The 21,832-nt window shown below is 40.0% G+C and overlaps 1 protein-coding gene across 2 annotated transcripts in view; it reads left to right on the top strand.

Annotated features, from left to right (window-relative positions):
* Positions 1 to 21,832, top strand: part of Lrriq3 (leucine rich repeats and IQ motif containing 3) — a 107,055-nt gene that overhangs the window by 28,099 nt on the left and 57,124 nt on the right. For both annotated transcript variants that reach the window (XM_037207247.1, XM_028882928.2), the window contains exon 5: positions 4,028 to 4,187. In XM_037207247.1, coding sequence (XP_037063142.1) covers positions 4,028 to 4,187 — 160 coding nt within the window. The remainder of the gene's footprint in view (positions 1 to 4,027; positions 4,188 to 21,832) is intronic.

Raw genomic sequence — 21,832 nt, forward strand, 5'->3', positions numbered from 1 at the left:
CATAGGTAGACTAGTTTGGTGCCATCAGCAGAACTGTGTATTGCTAGAACTTGCATTTGGGATGCCCTCCAGGGACTGTGTGTTGAGGCTTTGCCATCATTATGGAAATGGTAGAAGCTGAAAGAAAAGAGCTTAGTGAAGCGAGCAGGTCACTGGGAGTAGTGTACATGTGCTGGGGTGTGTTGTGTGATGTTCTTGGGAGAGATGTAAGCAACCGTCTATTCACACCAGAGAGGTACCACTGACAGAGCAAGGAAAGAGTTCACTGAACTATGGCATCATGGATCATTTGTTGGGGTTACTTACAGGAGTATAGGCGCAGAGTTTTACAGAAGCATGGGTCACACAAAGACACACACACTGAAGAGCCCACTACAGCACAGGTGACAGCTAGTCAAAGTGGTGGGCCTGGAGCTTTATGTCCAACTTGCAAGAAGCTTCACACCAGAACTTTCTCTTCCACAGCTATTATTTATTGTTTGTGTAGCTTCGAAGTGGAATACAGTAAGTCTTGAACTTCTGAAATTCCTGTACCATGGAGTTCTGTGAGCTTCCAGAAACCTGGCTGGTGAGTCTTCCTCCTCCAAGAAGGAATGTTCAATTCAGAGGAAACAGCTACACACAAGGGCTGTGAAGACCTGAGGTCTTTTTGCTCTTTGCTTGCCAGAAACAAAGTTGAGCATCCTAGTCTACCACATGTTGCCCCATCATGATGCTCAGCCTCATGTCAGGGCCAAAGCAACAAAGTCTGAAACTTTTGACACTGTGAGCTGTGAGCTGGAAGCAATCTGCCTATAGGAGGCTTTCTTTTGGACTGCTAGCCCCCAAATCATGACACAGAGACTTATTATTAATTATGAAAGCTTAACCTTTGCTTAGACTTGTTTCTAACTAGCTCTTATAACTTTAACCCATTTCTATTAATCTACATGCTCTCATGAGGCTCGTGGCTTTTATCTCTCCTCCTGCATGTCTTGCTTCCTCTATGTCTGGCTGATGAATCCAGCTTTCTTCTTCCCAAGACCACTCTATCCCCAGAAGTCTCGCCTAACTTCTTCCTGCCTAGCTATTGGCCATTCAGCTCTTTATAAAACCAATCACAGTGACACATCTTCACACAGTGTAAAGGAATATTCTTCAACATCTGTCCTTTGGTGGATTTTCTTGGTACATCTCATGTGGGGTGCTTGGTCACCCCAGCGTGACCACAATCATCTTCATATTATATTGCCCCTTACCAGGCTATTGTGCTTATATCTAAATCAATATATCACCTTAATAAACTTAAAGCTTATTTTGTCAAGTATTTATTATAGTGATTAAATCTGACTTACATTTCTATGTATGTGTGCATTTGTGCATCCTTGTTTTTCCTGAGTCTCTAAGGCACAATGGAGAAGAGTATGTGTACGTGTGCATATGTGTCCAGCCAGATCAGTCAGGATCTGATCACACCTGGCTGGCTGAAGGCACAGCAAAAGCTGACACAGCCTGCATTTGAGAAGTGATTTTACCATTTTTAATTGTCATAAAAATGAAAAATATGCAACCTACATACTACAAGGCTTAAAATGTTTACTTCCTTGATTTGTAGAAAACATAATTGCTGACCTTTGGTGTAAATGCTAAAATTAAGATAAAGAGAAAGCCTTTGGCATGATTGCCATCTCTGCGCTGTTTTATGTTGTTGCTGCTTTTTGCTGTGGGTTGTGGGTTGTTATACACCACAAAGACACTCTTTTTTTCTATGATTTGTATGTTGGCAGAAAAGTATCAACTTAGTTTTCCTCAGCTGTAATGTTGAAAAATTGTAAGAGGCTTTCATGCTAAGCATGACTACAAATATTTGTTCTGGGTTAGGTACAGTAACTTAGAAATTAAAAATAAGTGTCCCAGCAAGTGAGGAACTATTGGTAATACTCCAGGGGTTTAGACCCAGGGGCAGGAAGGGGTAGAATACTATTGACCCACTAAGTCTAAGGCCCCATTGGTTAGAGGAAAAGAAAAATATATATAACTTACTGGTTGAAAGGCCCCATCATGGATAAAAAGAATAAATAAATAGTAATTGAAGCCAAACCATAACTCACTAATAACCACTGTCCTGCACACTCAACTTATATGCATAAGTCACATAGCAGTAGTTTGTAAATGGTATGGCCCATTTAAGTGGTAATACAAATTACAAAATGTAAATACAATTTACAGGTGATAGAAATTCTAAGTTACTCTGATTTAAGATTTTCTCATTAAAGAATTGTCTTAAAGGTAATAGCAGTGTACATTGACAGTATGTAAGCATGGTAAGCAATTGTTACTGGAGATGCTTTGAGCTTCACCCCGAGTGGTATCGCATTGGCTACAGGCTTGGCACATGGTGTTCTTTATGTTGAGATATGTTCCTTTTACCATAGTCTTTTGGGGCTTTTATCACATTACTTATTCCAATGCAGATCTATTCTTGATCCACTCTTGTAACATATATTAACTGTGATTTCTGATAGTGGAATCTTATTTTTTACATCTCACCTTACTAAAATCTCAATTTAAAACACACTGTCTTCTTATATATGGACAGTATTCCCCTAGAAATGCTAATGTTACTGACTCTTTCCAGACCTGGGTGTTTTGCCAGCTCCTTTTTAGCATAGTTCACATCCTTATTTCTTTGTCAGGACTTTTTAAATTATGCACTGTAACAGGTTAGGGTGCTGTACCACATGCGGGAGTTATTCTTTACTGAACAAGTTTTCTAGACTCTTTCAGCTAGAGTACACTTCCCTTGAACCATGAAACATTTTCCTTTCTTCCAGTGCCCAGCCTATTGTTAATGGCTCAGCCCCCAGCCTTGCATTTTTATAAGGTAGCTGCAGGCTGAATATCCTGTACAGTCTTTCTGGTCAACTTAATTTACTTTGCAAGATCAAGGCAGCCTTATGATTCATGTTCTCATGCTATGCTCTCATCCCATCCCTGGGAAAACTTTTGTGCCCTTGCCTAGAGCAGGGATGTGAGGTGGAAGGACAGCCTTCTTCCAGAGCAGGGTGCCAGGCTCTGTTGGCCACCTTAGCTGGTGTGGCTTCGCTGGCCTACATGTCCCTGAAGAGAGGCAGTCAGTGCTCCAGTGCTCTGTACCTGATGTACCTGAGCTGCAGCTTTCTCGAGAGTAGGAGCAGGGTAGAAGGTTTTAGTCCATGCAGTCCTCAATTTTTCATTATGTCCTTAGCCATGTTTATATAGTTAATGGTTTGTTTTTACATAATCTATGTCTACTTAGATAATATAGGCTTCATGGGATGTGATTCTTTCTCGTCTCATAAAGCACATTGGGGCATATGCAAAACAATACCTTTTCATGAAAATCCATGCTTTTATTTACATTTGACAACTGGCTGATCATGAGAGATTACATCAAAAGTTTCTCTTGTGGATAAACATGTTCATCTAGATGCATCACTGGTTACACTCGAAAGTGAAGCCTGAGGGAAGAGTGAAGCTGCTTAGAATGCTCACATTGTTAGTGTGGTGTTCTGCTTGCTTTCATGCACTTTTTCCCCATGTGCTGAATGCATGTGGAGCAAGATGGAATAGCTTTGCAAAGCAGAGCTGCCCCTCCAGAGAGGTATACTGTGACTCTGAACTGCGAAGGGTTTTATTGTCTTACTATACCTTATACTAACTGATTGGAAGACAAAAACATTGAGAATGGAGGAATAAATAGAGCCTGTTTATGATGTAGGAATGCTGTGTTATTTGGATTACTTTGTTTCTGGTATTACTAAACATAAATTTTATACGGACTGGGCTATTTTTAGGTGTGTTGTGCATACATTCCCTAGCTTACTCGTCTTATAATGAATGCATGAATGTTGGTGGCATACCCGTGGTTCTTGAATAGCAATAATGTAAAAACAAACATTGCACTGGACTCATCATTGTGGGTGCTAAGATACAGTTAAACCATAAGTAGTTTTCACTTATCAATAAGAAAATAATTAATAATTGTTTTCTCCTCCCTTATATTCAGCCCCCTTTTTAAACGTAAAAAGCCTAAAGACAAAATGATTAGGGTGCTTGAAACAAAATGGATCTGCATAGGTAGAAGACATGATGACAAAATCATGGAGGACATCTTCCTTCTCAAGCCTGAGTCTCACATGAAAGGGAAGGTCGCACACTGGAAAAAAGTAAGTAGAACTGTCCTCTTACATGCTTATAATTTGCAGCGCCGGGGTGTGGTTTGTGTGTCAGTCTCACTCAAGTAATTCTCACACTGCTGCTGAGATGCTGCTTCGCAATCTACTGCTGTCAGAAAATCACATGGCGCTGAGAACAGGACTGTGCGGTGCCTCAGTAGCTCCCCTAACCATTCTGTAATCATGACCGTGTCCACCCAGGCTGGCCTCTTGTTTAATTATTGTGGTTAGTGAGAATCACATAAAACCTCTTAGGTATAAAATGTAAAAACTATATTTAGCTTATTAAGGATTGGTAATTTTAATGTTATGTACAGTTTAACATTTATCCAATGTTTTTTGATAAGCCAGAAATTACTTTGAGAATAAACTGGAAAGAGTTTTTTACTCATTTGCTTTTGCTGAATGACTATTATATTCCAGACATTGTACTAGCTCTTTCGATTGTGGTTTGTAATTTATTCCCCATGGGATAGGTGCATTTATAACCAGCTTTGGACCCAGGTGTTCTGACAATTTTTTTGGGTTTTGTGTTTGTCGTATGTTAGGTCATGTTAGAAGCAAAGATTCAGCAGTGTTGTAAAAGTAGCTGTGGTTACCCTTGACAAGCTCCAGAGTTCGGTGTTTGTGATGCCCATGTGTACTGTACACATGGACTGTTCTCGAGAACAGCCTGGGCTCCATGAGCATAATGGGAAGAGTGTCACTTCAATGTCCGTATGTTAAACAGAGGTTATGACTCTCATCCACTCCTCAAATCTGATGGCTGTAGCTTGAATACAATTATTGTTTTAAAGACAAATGTACACTACCCTAACCATTTCCATCTCAAAAATCAGTGTTACCTGTGTGAACTTGCTCCACGGGACAGGACATTCCATGAACTTGGAGCTCATAGGCAGGAACAATAATAAAGAGGTTCTGTGGCCACCGTCTGAGTGGTATCTGCTCATACAGAGACTCTTTACTAGTGTTGCAGACTGACAACCAATGAGTATATGGTACAATATGTATATTAATGTAACAGACGTCACTACCACATGTGTAAGAATTAGAGTATCAGCTGTTGTTTAAGGATTATGTAATACTGATGAAGTCTCAAAGAACATAGCAATGGGCTTGCAAGCATCTTGATTATGAGGACATTCTTGCTAAAATATGCAAAGTTTAAAAGTGCTTTAAATTTCTTTCATGTGATTAATAATTTTGTTGATCATCACTACTAATGACATTTAAGGCCCATTCTTTCATAGTGTATAAATATGTGCACTCTCTCATGTTTTGCCAGTGTTTGTGCTCACCAGTCACAGGCCATCATACAAGCTGTATTCATCTCAGTTTCTTAAAATAGTTGTAATTATTTTTGTCGGTTTCACTTTTGAGGAATTATTTGTTCCACTTAGAATTGCTTTCAATCTTTTTCTAGCCCAAATGGCAATTTTATATAAAATTTTATACAAATTTGTTTTTCTCAAGTTACTGAGAAAAATTATACACAGTTTAATAGCTAACAGATAAGTTCCTCATGGAGGCTTTGGCCTTGAGAATCACAGTAAGGTAAGTAAGCTTGAATATTAGATAATCACTCCATTATTATTATTTGTGGACATGGTCTCCTGATTATTTTCTCAAAGGTGGGAATTTCAGAGGTGATATGATGTGGAAGGGGAACCACACTCACTAGATGAAGGGACATATCAGTAGGCAGGAGGACAGTGCTTTCTCCATTTTCATATGTACCCCTCCTGCCTCAAGCCATACTTAAGATGGTTCTGTGTTTGTGGAATAGAAAGGAAGACACTGCTAAGTAAGTGTTTGCTGTCAAGAAGCTTTCTGCTTCACTCTTAGGAAGGAATATACCTAAGTGCTGTTCATCTCTCTTGCCGAGCATACTAGGCCTAGGGTCCCATCTCAAGATTGAAAGCATGAAAAGTGGACTGTTTATCACATTGTCTTCACTTTGTCTAGTTACCATAAACCAGAATGGCTGTCTATGGATAATGTAACACTTCCACTGCCCTAGTCTACTATCCCTGAGTGAAGCACACCATTCATCATATTTATAAAGGTCCACCTGCTATCTGGGTATTTTCTTGGTGAGATGTAGTTCTCTCTCTACTATTATAATAGTAATATTTGTTTCTTGGCCTCCGAAGGCAGAGAGGATTACACATCCTCAGAACTATTACATTGCCCTGCCTAGGGATGTATTACAATAAAGCTATGAAGTGGTATTCCTTAGTGCTGTGTAGAACGTGGCGGCCGCCCAGTCAAATGAGGGTGTGTCATTTCATGCACCTGAGAACTTGTCCATTTGTTGTTATTGTTCTAGAGAAATGGGGAATGAGAGAATAATTCTTATTCTTACTGTAAATGAAGATGCACTGAACCTGTTACTGCAGTTTTCCTTATTTGTTGCACAGTGATATTGTGGTCACAGGCCCACGTCACATTGCAGAGACTGCTCAGAACACTTTAACATGTGAGGTGCGTGTTTTGGTTGTCACTGAATTTTAATTTTGTGTGCATAGTTCTTGCACTATGAATATACTAAATAGTTTTGTTTTTTGAGTTTTGTAAATATTTTGATTACAGACTAGAGTTTTTATAAAAGTATATATTTCTATTTTTCTATTCCAGTCTTATAAATTTTAAATTATTTTAAATTGATTTTGTTAGTTCTTGTAATATGCATTATGAAAGGATCCTTTTTTTTTTTTTACTTTTTCCCAAATCATACTTTTAAATTTTTAATTGTTTTAATGGGTTAGATGTTCAATCCTAATATTATATTGGGTGTCATTTGTCTCTCTGACTTAACTGACCACACTCCAGTGCTCTCCTCCTTACATGTGATACAGTCTCTCTCCACACTGATAAAGCAGTCTTACAGAGGTTCTGGTTTAAACATGAAGAGTAAGTGCCTTTCTAAATACCACCACACACTCTCCTCAGGGGCTTCAGGAGTCACTTTCAAATATGTTTACATGCTGGATTAAAGCTGGAAACATTCTGTAACTTGGTACTGTGTTTGCATTGCTGAAATAAGCCTACTTCAATTTTAGTTCTGTTTGAATTTTAGAATTTTTTTTAAAAAAAATCTCTGTCATCATAAATGAAATTGTATTACTTTTTGTGCTTGCCTTTTGAGATGTTAGTATCAATCTTTCTTTTCTTCTTCTTCCTTTTTGTTATTAATTAACTTTTTTCTATTTATTTTACATCCCAACCACAGTTTTTCCTTCCTCCTCTCCTCTGGTTTCCTGGTTCCCTTCCCCGGCCTCCCTTCTGCCCATCCCATCCATTTCTCCTGTGCCCTATTCAGAAAGAGCAGGCCTCACATGGGTGTCAACAAAGCATGGCATATCAAGTTGAGGAAGGACTAAGCTCCTCCCTTTGTGTTAAGGTTGGGTGAAGCAACCCAGTATGGGGAATAAGGTCCCCAAAGCCAGCTGAAGAATTAGGGACAGGCCCTGATCCCATTGCTAGGAGTCCTACAAATAGACCAGGTTATACAACTGTCACATATATGTAGAAGGCCTAGGTTGGTCCCATGCAGGCTCCCTAGCTGTCAGTTCAGAGTCTGTGAGCTCCTATGAGCCCAGGTTAGTTGTTTCTGTGGGTTCCCTTTTGATGACCATGACCTCCCTCCCCTATACAATCTCTCCTTCCTTCCTTTGACAAGAGTCCTGGAGGTTGGCCCAGTGCTTGACTGTGGATCTCTGCATCGACTTCTGTCAGTTACTGGATAGAGTATTTCTGATGACAATTAGGGTAGTCGCCAGTCTGATTACAGGAGACGGCCAGTTCAAGCACCCTCTTCACTATCGCTAGGAGTCTTAACTGGGGTCATCCTTGTGGATTTCTGGGTGTTACCCTGGCATCAGGTTTCTCTTTAACCCTGAAATGCCACCCCCCATCAAGATATCTTTTTCATTAGTTTCCTCCTCCATTCCCACCCCTAACCTGCCCAACCCAATCCCTCATGTTCCCCACACTCCCAGTTTACCCAGGAGATCTTTTCTATTTCCTCTTCCCAGGGAAATCCACGCATCCCTCTTTGGGCCCACCTTGTTACTTAGCCTGTCTGGGACTGTGGATTGTAGGTAGCATGGTTATCCTTTACAGCTGTTATCCACTTATGAGTGAGTACATACCATGTTTGTCTTTCTGAGTCTGGGTTACCTCACTCAGGATGATTTTTTTTTCTAGTTCTATCCATTTGCCTACAAATTTCATAATGTCATTGTTTTTTTCTTTTACAGCTGAGTAATACTCCATTGTGTAACTATGCCCCTTTTCTTCATCCATTCTTCAATTGAGGGGCATCTAGGTTGTTTCCAGGTTCTGGCTATTACAAATAATGGTGCTATGAACATAGTTGAGCAAGTGTCCCTGTGGTATGACTGAGCATTCCTTGGGTATATGCCCAAGAGTGGTATAGCTGGCTTTTGAGGTAGATTGATTACCAATTTTATGAGGAAACCTCCATACTAATTTCCAAAGTGGTTGTATAAGTTTGTACTCCCACAAGCAGTGGGGGAGTATTCCCTTTGCCCACATCCTCTCCAACATAAGCTGTCATTTGTGTTTTCTTTTTTAAATATTTATTTATTTATTTAATGTATATGAGTGACCTATCTTCAGGGAATCAGATCCTATAATAGATGGTTGTGAGCATGCTATTGCTGGGAATTGAACTCAGGACCTCTGGAAGAGCAGCCAGTACCCTGCTGAGTCATCTCTCTGGCTGTCATTAGTGTTTTTGATCTTAGACATTCTGACAGGTGTAAGATGGTATCTCAGAGTCACTTTGATTTGCATTTTCCTGATGGCCAAGGATATTAAGCAGTTCTTTAAGTGTATCTTGGCCACTTGAGATTTTACTGTTGAGAATTCTCCGTTTAAATCTGTGCCCCATTTTTTAATTGGACTATTTGATATTTTGATGTCTAGCTTCTTGAGTTCTTTATATATTTTGGAGATCAGCCCTCTGTCAGTTGTAGGGTTGGTGAAGATCTTTTCCCATTTTGTAGGCTGCTGTTTTGTCTTATTGACTGTGTCCTTTGCCTTACAGAAGCTTTTCAGTTTCAGGAGGTCCCATTTGTTAATTGTTGATCTCAGTGTCTGTGCTGCTGGTGTTCTATTCAAGAATTTGTCTCCTGTGCCAATGTGTTTAAGGCTACTTCCCACTCTCTTTCATGAGTTTCAGTGTAACTGGATTTAGGTTGAGGTCTTTTTATCTACTTGGACTTGAGCTTTGTGCAGAGCAATAAATATGGATCTGTTTGCATTCTTCTATGTGTGGACATCCGGTTATGCCAGCACCATTTCTTGAAGATGTTTCTTTTCTCCATTGTATAATTTTGGCTTCTTTGTTGAAAATCAGGTGTTCATAGGTATGTGAATTTACATCAGGGTCATTGATTCAATTCCATTGATCCGGCTGTCTGTTTGTATGCCAATACCAAGCTGTTTTTTTACTATAGCTCTATAGTCGAGCTTGAAATCAGGGATGGTGATACCTCTGGAAATTCCTTTATTGTACAGGATTATTTTAGCTATCCTGTTTTTTTTTTTTCCATATGAAGTTGAGTATTGTTCTTTCGAGGTCTGTGAAGAACTGTGTGAACTTACACTTCTGACTCTTTAATTTATTTTGTTCTATTAAAGGTCTGTTTAATGGAATCTAATTCGAATTCTTGAATGTGCTCTTCCTTTTGAAGATATCTGAGGTTTCAGTTATGATTTCACCTTGTCCCCAGTACTTTCCACCTGTCTTCACCTTCTTCAGTTCTCCTAATGCAAATATTTTCTTTACATAATGTTGTCCTGTACCTCTCACATACATTTCCCCTTTCATCTACCTCAGATAGTTCAGAAGAGCTGTCTGATAGTATAACCTCTTTGAGAAGTATAACCTATCTGAATGTTCTCTGGTGTACTTTTCCCCACTGCGATTCAGTTCTACCACTTCTGATAGATTGTTTTCTGCTTTTTATTTCTCATTCATATCTTGAATTACCTTTTTGTTACATTGTTTGCATTCTGTTACATCTCACTGAATTGACTTAAGATCATCATTTTATGTGACTTTTAAACATACTTTTCAGATTTTGTTCTAATTGAATTAGGTGTCTAGAGAACCTTTGTGCTTCAGAAGGTTCCAGTGAACATACATTGTATGGTGTGTTCATGTCTTCCATGCTCAGGATACTGTTAGTATAAAATGGATATTTCACTTAGATGGAATCTAGGGTGGGATTTGAGTGGATGTTTGAAAACACCATCTCTATGTGAGTTACTATCTTTGACCAAATGTGTCTGTAGGTGATGTCTAGAATGAAGCGGTTCATGAAGGGAGTTGAGTGACTTTATAGGGTGCACATGCTTTTATACCCGTGTTTCCTCAGGCTCCACAGAATCAAGCCCTAATTTCAACATGAGTAAGCAGCTGATTCAGTATCACCAGTATGAAATATAGAGACAATGACATGGTAGCATTGGTAGTTATGGTCTTAGTTATGTCAGAGAAAGGTGGGATGTGCCTGATCTGTTATGTGAGGGACCACACTTCTGATTTATAGGATATGAGTCCATTCTCAGGTCCTACAGGATGCACAAACCCCTGCAGTCTGAGGTTTGCTGCAGTCTGAGGAGTTTGTCACTGTGGACCTGTGAATTTGACCCAAAGAAGACCTTCCTTATGTTCCATAAAATGATTACACTTGATGCTATGGCTTGTATTTTGTGACCCACTTTCACCGAGTTTCAGTACCCCCCCCCCCATTTCTGGCCAGGTATCAGTCAAAAAGCATAATTAGGACCAAGGGTATTTATTCCAGAATCCAAGGACTATGGAGGAAATATTTACTTGTTCTTTCTGAGCTTGTATGAGTAATATTTGAATATATGTCCGTAATATTTTTACTTATATAGGGGTTGCACAGGTATGAGACCTTTCTTGGGCCTGAAAGATTAAACATAGTAAGTGGTTCTGGGGCTGTGGTCTTGGTATCCATGCTCCTTGAGCTTCACTTATGGAGAGTGTGCTCCAAGGCCACTTCCAGGGTAATGCACGAAAATCCATCATTCCACATACCAACCACAGATCCCCCCTCATCCCTCATCCCTCATTCCTCCTCCCACTCTCCCCAGCCTTCCCCCCAGTCTACCCCTCATTTCATCCTCCAAAAAGTTATAGCCTTCCATGGGGAGTCAACAAAGCCAGGCACATTCAGCTAAGGTGGGTCGAAGTCCTGCCCCCTGCATCAGGGCTGTGCAAGGACCCCTGACAGTGGGAACAGGATCTATCCCTGGTACGTGAACTGCCTTTCCTGAACCCATTGCCTATGGTGGGACACCCACAGCTATTCTTATTAGGGAAGCATAGCAGTGGCACCTGAGAAAGTTACAGACAGCAAACAACAGGTTTCCACAGCCAGGAAATGAAGGTGGGACTCCCCAGGGGGAGTTATCCGCCTGGTGGGTCGACTTGCCAGACACTAGTTCTCACCTGCTGTATACTCCCATGGCCATCGGCAATTCTCAGTGCATGGAAGGATAAAAATTATCTTACAGAATGTTACTGATAGTTGGCAAATAGAAAGGCTATCCAATCCCAGAGGCAAATAGTCCTTTTACATTCATAGCAATACTGGTTTACACCATGGGTGGGTCACAAGGCATAGCAACTAGATTGGCTTTATAATTAAAACAGCTTTTTCTTCACATAATTTAAGGTCTCCTCTCTCTCTCTCTCTCTCTCTCTCTCTCTCTCTCTCTCTCTCTCTGTATGTGTGTGTGTGCACACGATCACCTAAGTGTATAGCTGTAAATGTTAATAAGAGCATATACACATGTATATTACATGACTACTGAAATTTCAAATTTGATTTAAAACTTTCAGTTCTGGGCCAGCAAGATGACTCCCTAGGTAGGGGCTGTTGTGCAGGCTGGTGACCTAGGTTAGAGATCATGACACACTTAAAGGTGAGCAGAGGAGCCCCGCTCTACAAAGTTGTTCTCTGACCACCATGTACTCATCCTAGCATCCACATGTACACACAAAATTAAAACAGTAATAGTGATAACTTCTAAAATCTCTTAAAAAATTCAAGTTCAAGAGTCGCCACTCTTTCCTGCCTCTGTGGCATCTTGGAAAATCCAGAGTAGGATACTTTTTCTTTTAAGGAATTGTTCTCTAGGTGAGGGAATAGGTTAACACAGGGAAAATGGCAGCATTATGTGGATGACTAGAAACGCCAAGGCCAGAAATGAGGTATCTTTGCTGAAACAAGAAGGACAGAGCTATGGAGGTTAGAATGAGCTTGTCAGAGTGTGAACTGGAGGGAGACTGTGCACATTACGTAAGAAGTTCATGAGGCAGTGTTGCTTGAAATCTATATGGTCTTATAAATAAAAAACCCAGATATTGGGGTAAATGCTGAAGGATCAGAGAAACAAAGGAACACGCCACTGCTACGTCTCATCTCACCAACTCTACGAATCCTCTGACTGAATGTTTTGAGTTCTCAGCTGAAAGGCCTCAGCCTAGAAAGCCTTCAGTTCCTGTCACCTCATGCTTATATATCTTTCTCCACCCAGCCATATCACTTCCTTCTTAGTGCTGGCATTAAAGGCATGTGTGCTTCCTAAGCAAAGGCATGAGACCTCAAGTGCTGGGATTAAAGGTGTGTGACTTTAATCTGTTTCTCTCCTAGACTGAGTGAGTCTCATGTAGTCCAGGATGGCTTTGAACACACAGAGTAATGATATGCCTGAGCAGAGAAAGGTAGATAAGGCGTGAGGAGACAGGAACTAAAGGCTGTTTTGGCTGCAGCCTTTCAGCTGAGGACTCAAAGACATTCAAACAGAGGATTTGTGGAGTTGGCCAGGTGAGATGTGGCAGTGACTTGTTCCTTTGTCTCTCTGATCTTCAGGCAAATTTTATTAGGGTACACAATATATCACCACAAGACAGAATATAGATAGAAGCAAGTTGGTTAGGATCATTAATGAAAAGTTTAATTATTATAAGGGAATTTGAATGATCATTGGGCAAGAAAGATACCTGTCTCTATTTTAATACCACATGTGCAGCTGTGTGCATAATGACTCTTACAACACGTTTAATTAGGAAGTCACATTTGTTATTCAGACTGTTTGGCAACAAATGTTAAGATTATCACTTAATTGTATTATGACTTCAGGGAAACAGTAGGGGGAAAGGTTCTTCATTGGGATCAAGCTTTCTGGGAAGGAAATGCCACAGTTAATACACAATTGTGCCTGGGCAATAAAGCCTGGCAGGCTCTGGGTTTTGGAATTCTATGGGCCTTGGAAACTTCAGGTTTGCCTTTTCCGTCTCCTTTGCTCACTCATGTATTGGTGACGATGTACTAGAGCTAGTCCAGTCTCTTCCCCACTCTCTTTGTTCTTGACTGTTTGCCTCTGGCAAATGAAAGCCTATTTCTTACCTGTGATCCCCTATTCCTAGGTTCTCCAAGATGCTTTATATTGAGTTCAAACTTCCTATAAATTTCAGAGTCTTGACACATTGTTCTAATTCAAATTTAAACATATATTTTATCTTTGGTTCAAGGTATTTGTGTATTATATGAAAAGAGTTAGGTGACAGAAAGAATGGGGACTTGACCTCCAGGACAGCATGAGACAAACGGCTGCAAAGCAGTCAGTCTGGTAATAAGGACTAACTAGTCACTATCCCTGAAGCTGGAAACAGTTGGTAACAGCTATGGAACATTGGCAACATTTACATCAAGTAAGGCTCTGAAAGGAAGCTAGCATAGGTGTTTATTTTCATGAGAGATCCAAACCCCAGCATTTGCTTAAGCTCTGTCTTAAGAAAGTGGGAAAATTTACCAAGACAGAAAAAGATGGGGGAGGCTCAGAATGAAGTTAAAACCAAATTGTTAGCATTGTTCATTCAGCTATTAGCAATAGCAAATTATTAGAAATGTTTTTTTTTATAATTTTTTTATTTAAAGTTTTTTTCTTTCCTTTTACATATCAATTCCTGTTCCCCCTCCTTCCCCTTCTCCTGCTGTTCTCCACCTACCCCCATCCCACCCCCATCCCCTCCTCATAGAGGGTAAGGCCTCCCTTGGGTAGTCAACACAGGCTGTCATATCAAGTTGGGGCTGGACCAAACCTCTCCTCCCTGCATCAAGGCTGAGTAAAGCATTGCACCATAATGAATGGGCTCTAAAAAGCAAGTTCCTGTACCCAGGATAAGTCCTGGTCCCATTGCCAGGGGACCCACAAACACATCAAGCCATGAAACTTTCACCCACATTCAGAGGGCCTAGTGTAGTCCCATCTAGGCTCCCCAGCCATCAGAGTCCATGAGCTGCCACTAGCTCATGGATCAACTATTTCTGTGATTTTTCCCATCATGATTCTGACCCCCTCCCCTGCTCTTATAATCCTTCTTCCCTCTCTTCAAATAAACTCCAGGATCTTGGCCAAGTGCTTGGCTGTGGGTCTCTGCATCTGCTTCCATCAGTCACTGGATGTTGGTTCTATGATGACAACTAGGGTAGACACCAATCTGAGTGCAGGGGAAGGGTAGTTCAAGCACCCTCTCCACCATTGCTATGAGTCTTAACTGGGGACAATCCTGTGAATTCCTGGGGTTTTCCTTAGCTGCAGATATCTCCCCATCCCCTTAGTGGTACTTTCTGTCAAGATATCTTTCATTGCTCTCCCTCCCCATCTCTCCCCTATGTCCCCACCTCTCATCCCCTCCCATCCACTCCTCTCTATTCCCCATCCAAGTTTGCCCAGGAGACCTTAACCCTTTCCCCTTCCTGGAGGGGATCCATGTGTGTCCTGCTTAGTGTCTTCTTCTTTACCTAGCTTCTCTGGGGTTATGGATTTTAGCCTTGTTATCCTTTGCTTTGCATCTAATATTCACTTATGAGTGAGTATGTACTATATTTGTCTTTCTGTGTCTGGGTTACCTCACTCAGGATGATTTTTTCTAGTTCCATCCATTTGCCTACAAATTTCATGATGACATTGTTTTTTGTTTTTGTTTTTTTTCTGCTGTGTAATACTCCATTGTGTAAATATACCACATTTTCTTTATCCATTATTCAGTTGAAGGGTATCTAGGTTGTTTCCATGTACTAGCTATTATGAATAATGCTGCTATGAATGTACTTGAGCAAATGTCCTTGTGTTGTGGTTGAGCATCTTTTGGGTATATGCCCACGAGTGGTATTGCTGGGTCTTGAGGTAGGTTGATTTCCAATTTTCTGAGATACCACCATACTGATTACCAGAGTGGCTGTACAAGATTGCATTCATACTCATAGTGGAGGAGTGTTCCCCTTGTTCCACATCCTCTCCAACATAAGCTGTTATTTGTATTTTTTATCTTAGCCATTCTGACAGGCATAAGATAGTATCTCAGAGTCCTTTTGATTTGCATTTCCCTGATGGCTAAGGATGTTGAGCAATTCCTTAAATGCCTTTTGGCCATTTGAGATTCTTCTGTTTAGAATTCTCTGTTTAGCTCTGTATCCCATTTTTTAAATTTTACTATTTGATATTTTGCTGTCTAATCTTGAGTTCTTTATATGTTTTGGAGATCAGATATGGGGTTGGTAAAGATCTTTTCCCATTCTGTAGGCTGCCTTTTTGTCTTATTAGAAGTGTCCTTTGCCTTACAGAAGCTTCTTAGTTTCAGGAGGTCTCATTTATTAGTTGTTGCTCTCAGTGTCTGTGCTTCTGGTGTTATATTTAGTAAGTGGTCTCTTGTACCAATGCATTCAAGGCTACTTCCCACTTTCTCTTCTCTGAGGTTTAGTGTAAGTGGATTTAGGTTGAGTTCTTTGATCCATTTGGACTTGAGTTTTGTGCATGGCAAAAGATATGGGCCTATTTGCATTCTCTTACATGTAGATATCCAGTTATGCCAGCACCATTTGTTGAAGATGATTTCTTTTTTTCCATTGTATAATTTTGGCTTCTTTGTCAAAAATCAGATGTTCATAGTTGCGAGGATTAATGTCAGGGTCTTTGATTTGATTCCAATGATCTATTATTATAGCTCTATAGGAGAGCTTGAAGTCAGGAATGGAGATGCCTCAAGAAGTTCCTTTAGTATATAGGATTGTTTTGACTATCCTGTGTTTTTTGTTTTTCCATATGAAGTTGAGTATTGTTCTTTAAAGTTCTGTGAAGAATTACATTGGGATTTTGATGGGGATTGCATTGAATCTGTAGATTGCTTTTAGTAAGATTGTCATTTTTACTATGTTGATCCTACCTACCCAAGAACATGGGAGATCTTTTCATTTTCTGATATCTCCTTCAATTTCTTTCTTCAAAGACTTAAAATTCTTGTCATACAGGTCTTTCATTTGTTTGGCTAGAATTACCCCAAGATTTTTTATGTTATTGACTATTGTAAAAGGTGTTGTTTTTCTAATTTCTTTCTCAGCCCATATATCATTAGTATATAGGAGGACTACTGACTTTTTTGAGTTAATCATGTATCCTGCCACATTACTGAAGGTGTTTATCAGCTGTAGAAGTTCCCTGGTAGAATTTTTGGTGTCACTTATGTATACTATCATATTATCTGCAAATAGTAAAAGTTTGACTTCTTCCTTTCCTATTTGTATCCCCTTGATCTCCTTTTGTTGTCTTATTGCTTTAGCTAGAACTTCAAGTAGTATATTGAATAGGTGTGGAGAGAGTGGACAGCCTTGTATTGTTCCTGAGTTTAGTAGAATTGCTTTGAGTTTCTCTCCATTTAACTTGATGCTGGCTGTAGGCTTGCTATAATTGCATTTATTATGTTTAGGTATGTTCTTTGTATCTCTGATCTCTCCAAGAGCTTTATCAGGAACGGGTGTTGGATTTTGTCAAAGGCTTTTTTTAGCTTCTCATGATATGATCATGTGTTTTTTTTTTCTTTTAGTTTGTTTATATAGTGGATTACATTGAGAGATTTTCATATGTTGAACCATCCCTGCATCTCTGAGATGAAGCCTACTTGATCATGGTGGATGAATTTTTTGATATGTTCTTGGATTGGGTTTGCTAATATTTTATTGGGAGTTTTTGTATCAATGTTCATGAGGGAGATTGTTCTGTAATTCTCTTTTCTAGTTGCATCTTTATGTGGTTTGAGTACCAGGACAACTGTAGCCTCATAAAAGAATTTGGCAGTTTTCCTTCTGTTTCTATTGTGTGGAACAATTTGAGGAGTATTGGTATTACCTGTTCTTTAAAATTCTGGTAGAACTCTGAACTGAAACCATCTGGTCTGGGATTTTTTTTTTTTGGTTGGAGACTTTTCATGATGGCTTCTATTTCCTCAGTTTAAATTAAATTGTTTATCTGCTCTTCACTTAATTTTGGTATGTGGTACCTATCCAAAAATTTGTCCATTTCTTTACATTTTCCAATCTTGTGGAGAACAGGTTTTCAACGTATGACCTAATGATTCTATGGAATTCTTCAGTGTCTGTTAATATGTCCCCCATTTTATTTCTGATTTTGCTAATTTGGATATTCTCTCTGTTTTTTGGTTAATTTGGATAAGGGTTTGTCTATCTTGTTGATTTTCTCAAAGAACCAACTCGGTTTCATTGATTCTTTGTATTGTTCTCTTTGTATTTTATTCATTTCAAACCTCAGTTTGATTATTTGCTGTGGTTTACTCCTCCTGGGTGAGTTTGCTTCTTTTTGTTCTAGAGCTTTTGGTGTGGTGTTAAGTCTCTAGTGTGAGATTTCTCCATCTTCTTTATGTAGGCACTTAGTGATATTAACTTTCCTCTTAACACTGCTTTCATAGTGTCCCATAAGTTTGGATATGTTGTTCATTCATTTTCATTGTATTCCAGAAAGTCTTCAATTTATTTATTTCTTCCTTGACCCAGTGGTGATTCAGTTGAGCATTGTTCAGTTTCCATGAGTTTGTAGACTTTCTGCCTTTTGTGTTGTTGAATTCTAGCTTTAAGCCATGGTAGTCCGATAAGATATAGGGGATTCAGGGGATTGTTCCAATTCTTTTCTAATCTGTAGAATTTTTTTTTTTTTACTGAGAATGTGGTCAGTTTTGGAGAAAGTTCCATGGGGTGCTGAAAAGAATGTATATTCTCTTGTGTTTGGGTGAAATATTCTATATATGTCTGTTAGGTCCATTTGAGGCACAGTATCTGTTAGTTCCCTTATTTCTCTGTTAAGTTTCTGTCTGGAAGACCTGTCCAGTGGTGAGAGAGTGGTGTTGAAGTCTCCCCCTATTAGTGTGTGGGGTTGGGTGTGTCATTTGAACTTTAGTAATGTTTCTTTTACAAATGTGGGTGCCTTTTATTTGGAACATAAATGTTCAGAATTGAGACTTCCTCATGATGATTTTTCCTGTGATGAATATGAAATGCCCTTCTTCATACCTTTTGATTTATTTTAATTTGAAGTCTATTTTGCTAGATATTAGGATAGCTACACCACCTTGTTTCTTAGGTCCATTTGATTGGAAAGTTTTTTCCCAACCCTTTACTCTGAGATAATGTCTGTCTTTGAGGTTGAGGTATGTTTCTTTTATGCAGCAGAAGGATGGATACTGTTTTCCTATCCATTCTGTTAGCCTGTGTCTTTTTATAGGTGAATTGAGTCCATTGATATTAAGGGATATTAATACCCAGTGATTGTTAATTCTTGCTATCTTTTGGTGGTAGTATGTGTGTGTTTCCCTTCTTTGGGATTTGTTGATGTGATGTTATTTGTGGCCTGTGTTTTGGTGGTTGCAGCTAGCTTCTTTGGGTTGGAGATTTCCTTCTAGTACTTTCTGTAGGCCTAGATTTGTGGATATGTAATGTTTAAATCTGGTTTTGTCATGAAATATCTTGTTTTCTCTATCTAAAGTGATTGAAAACTTTGTTGGGTATAGCAGTCTGGGCTAGCATCTGTGATCTCTTAGTATCTTCATACCATCTGTCCAGGACTTCTGGTTTTTAGAGTTTCCATTGAGAAGTCAGGTGTAATTTTGATAGGTCTGCCTTTATATGTTATTTGATCCTTTTCCTTTGCTGCTCTTAATATTCTTTCTTTATTCTTTATGTTCAGTGTTTTGACTATTATGTGATGAGGGGATTTTTTTGGTTCATCTATTTGGTATTCTGTATACTTCTTGTCTGTTCATATGCATGTGTTTCTTTAGGTTGTGAAAGTTTTCTTCTGTTGCTAGAGTTTTCCTGCCTGGCCCACAGTCAGGACAAATCTCTGTCACCCGCCAGTCCTACAGCCGCTCAGACCCAACCAAGTAAACACAGAGACTTATTTTGTTTACAAACTGTATGGCCATGGCAGGATTCTTGCTAACTGTTCCCATAGCTTAAATTAATACATTTCCACACATCTATACCTTGCCATGTGGCTCGTGGCTTACTGGCATTTTCACATGCTGCTTGTCCTGGCGGGCGGCTGGCAGTGACTCCTTCTGCCTTCCTGTTCTTTTATTTCTCCTGTTAGTCCTGCCTATACTTCCTGCCTAGCCATGGCCAATCAGGTTTTATTTATTGACCAATCAGAGCAACACATTTACCATACAGACCATCCCCCAGCACAGCCAAGTGCAGACCATCTCAGACACCTGCACTCGGGCCATGCTCCTAATCATCCTCTATGCGGACCTGCTTGGTAAAGCCACGAGGAACCCAAGAACGGGCTCCCACAGGACATACAGAACATCCCATAGCATTCTTCTATAATTGTGTTGAATGTATGTTCTGTGCCTTTGAGCTAGAATTCTTCTCCTTGTTATATCCCTGTTATTCTTAGGTTTGGTCTTTTCATGATGTCCCAGACTTCCTGGATGTTTTGTGTTTAAAATTTGTGGGATTTAACATTTACATTGAACAATGAATCTATTTCCTCTATCGAATCCTCAATGCCTGAGATTCTGTCTTCCATTTCTTGTATTCTGTTGGTTATTCTTGCCTCTGTAGTTTATATTCATTAATTCACATTTTCCATTTCCTGAATTCCCCCAGTTTTTGTTTTTTTAATTGTTTCTATTTTAATTTTCAAGTCTTGAACTATTTCCTTCACCTGTTTGAGTGTTTTTTCTTGGATTTCTTGACTTTCCTTAAGAGATTTCTTGATTTCTTCAGATTTTTTTGTTTGCCTTTTCCTCCACTTCTTTAAGGGGATATTTTGTTTTCTCTTTTAGGGCCTCTGTTATCTTCATAAAGTTGTTTTTAAGGTCATTTTCTTTGGGATCATCTGCTTTGGGATGTTCAGGTCTTGCTGTTGTAGGCTCACTAGGTTCTGGTGGTACCTACCGTATTACTCTTTTATTTTATTTTATTTTTTAGTGTGATAAGATTTTTTTTATTTTTTATTTAAAAAAATTTCCATTCATCCTACATATCAGTCACAGATTCCTCTGTCCTCCCTCCTCTCCCCCAGGCCCCCTAACCCACTCCCATTCTCACCTCCTCTGAGGCAAGGTCTCCCATGGGGAGTCAGCAGAGCCTGGCCCATTCAGTTGAGGCAGGTCTAAGCCCCTCCTCCCTGTGCCAAGGCTGTGCAAAGTGTCTCACAGTAGGCACCAGGTTCCAAAAAGCCGGTTCATGCACTAGGGACAGGTCCTAGTGCCTGCCTCCCCACCAAACAGTTCAAGCTAAACAACACTCTCAGTTATTCAGAGGGCCTAGTCCAGTACCATAGGGACTCCTCAGCTATTGGTCCATAGTTCATGTGTTTCCACTAGTTTGGCTAGTTGTCTCTGTACTTTTTCCAATCATGGTCTTGATAACTCTTGCTCATAGAATCCCTCCTGTAGCTAGTGTTTTCCTGCCTGGCCCACAGTCAGGACAAATCTCTGTCACCCGCCAGTCCCACAGCCACTGAGACCCAACCAAGTAAACACAGAGACTTATTTTGTTTACAAACTGTATGGCCGTGGCAGGCTTCTTGCTAACTGTTCCCATAGCTTAAATTAATACATTTCCACACAGCTATACCTTGCCACGTGGCTCGTGGCTTACTGGCATTTTCACATGCTGCTTGTCCTGGCGGGCGGCTGGCAGTGACTCCTTCTGCCTTCCTGTTCTTTTATTTCTCCTCTCTGTTAGTCCTGCCTATACTTCCTGCCTAGCCATGGCCAATCAGGTTTTATTTATTGACCAATCAGAGCAACACATTTACCATACAGACCATCCCCCAGCACAGCCAAGTGCAGATCATCTCAGACACCTGCACTCAGGCCTATGGTCCTAATCATCCTCTATGTGGACCTGCTTGGTAAAGTCACGAGGAACCCAAGAACGGGCTCCCACAGGACATACAGAACATCCCACAGCACCCTCCTCTTTCTAGTCTATTGGACTCCTGGAGCTCTGCCTGAGACTCGGCCATGGATCTCTCCTGGTTTCATCAGTCACTGGATGAGGGTTCTATGATGACAGTTAGGGTATTCAGCCATCCGATCACCAGAGTAGGTCAGCTCAGGAGCCCTCTTGACCATTGCTGGTAGTCTATGGTGGAATTATCATTGAGGATTCCTGGGCACCTCCCTAGCACTCTGCTTCTTCCTATTCCCATGGTGTCTTCATTTATCATGGTATCTCTTTCTTTGTTTTCCCACTCTGTTC

The sequence above is a fragment of the Peromyscus leucopus genome, chromosome 6 (assembly GCF_004664715.2).
Source record: "Peromyscus leucopus breed LL Stock chromosome 6, UCI_PerLeu_2.1, whole genome shotgun sequence".
Classification (NCBI taxonomy): Eukaryota; Metazoa; Chordata; class Mammalia; order Rodentia; family Cricetidae; genus Peromyscus; species Peromyscus leucopus.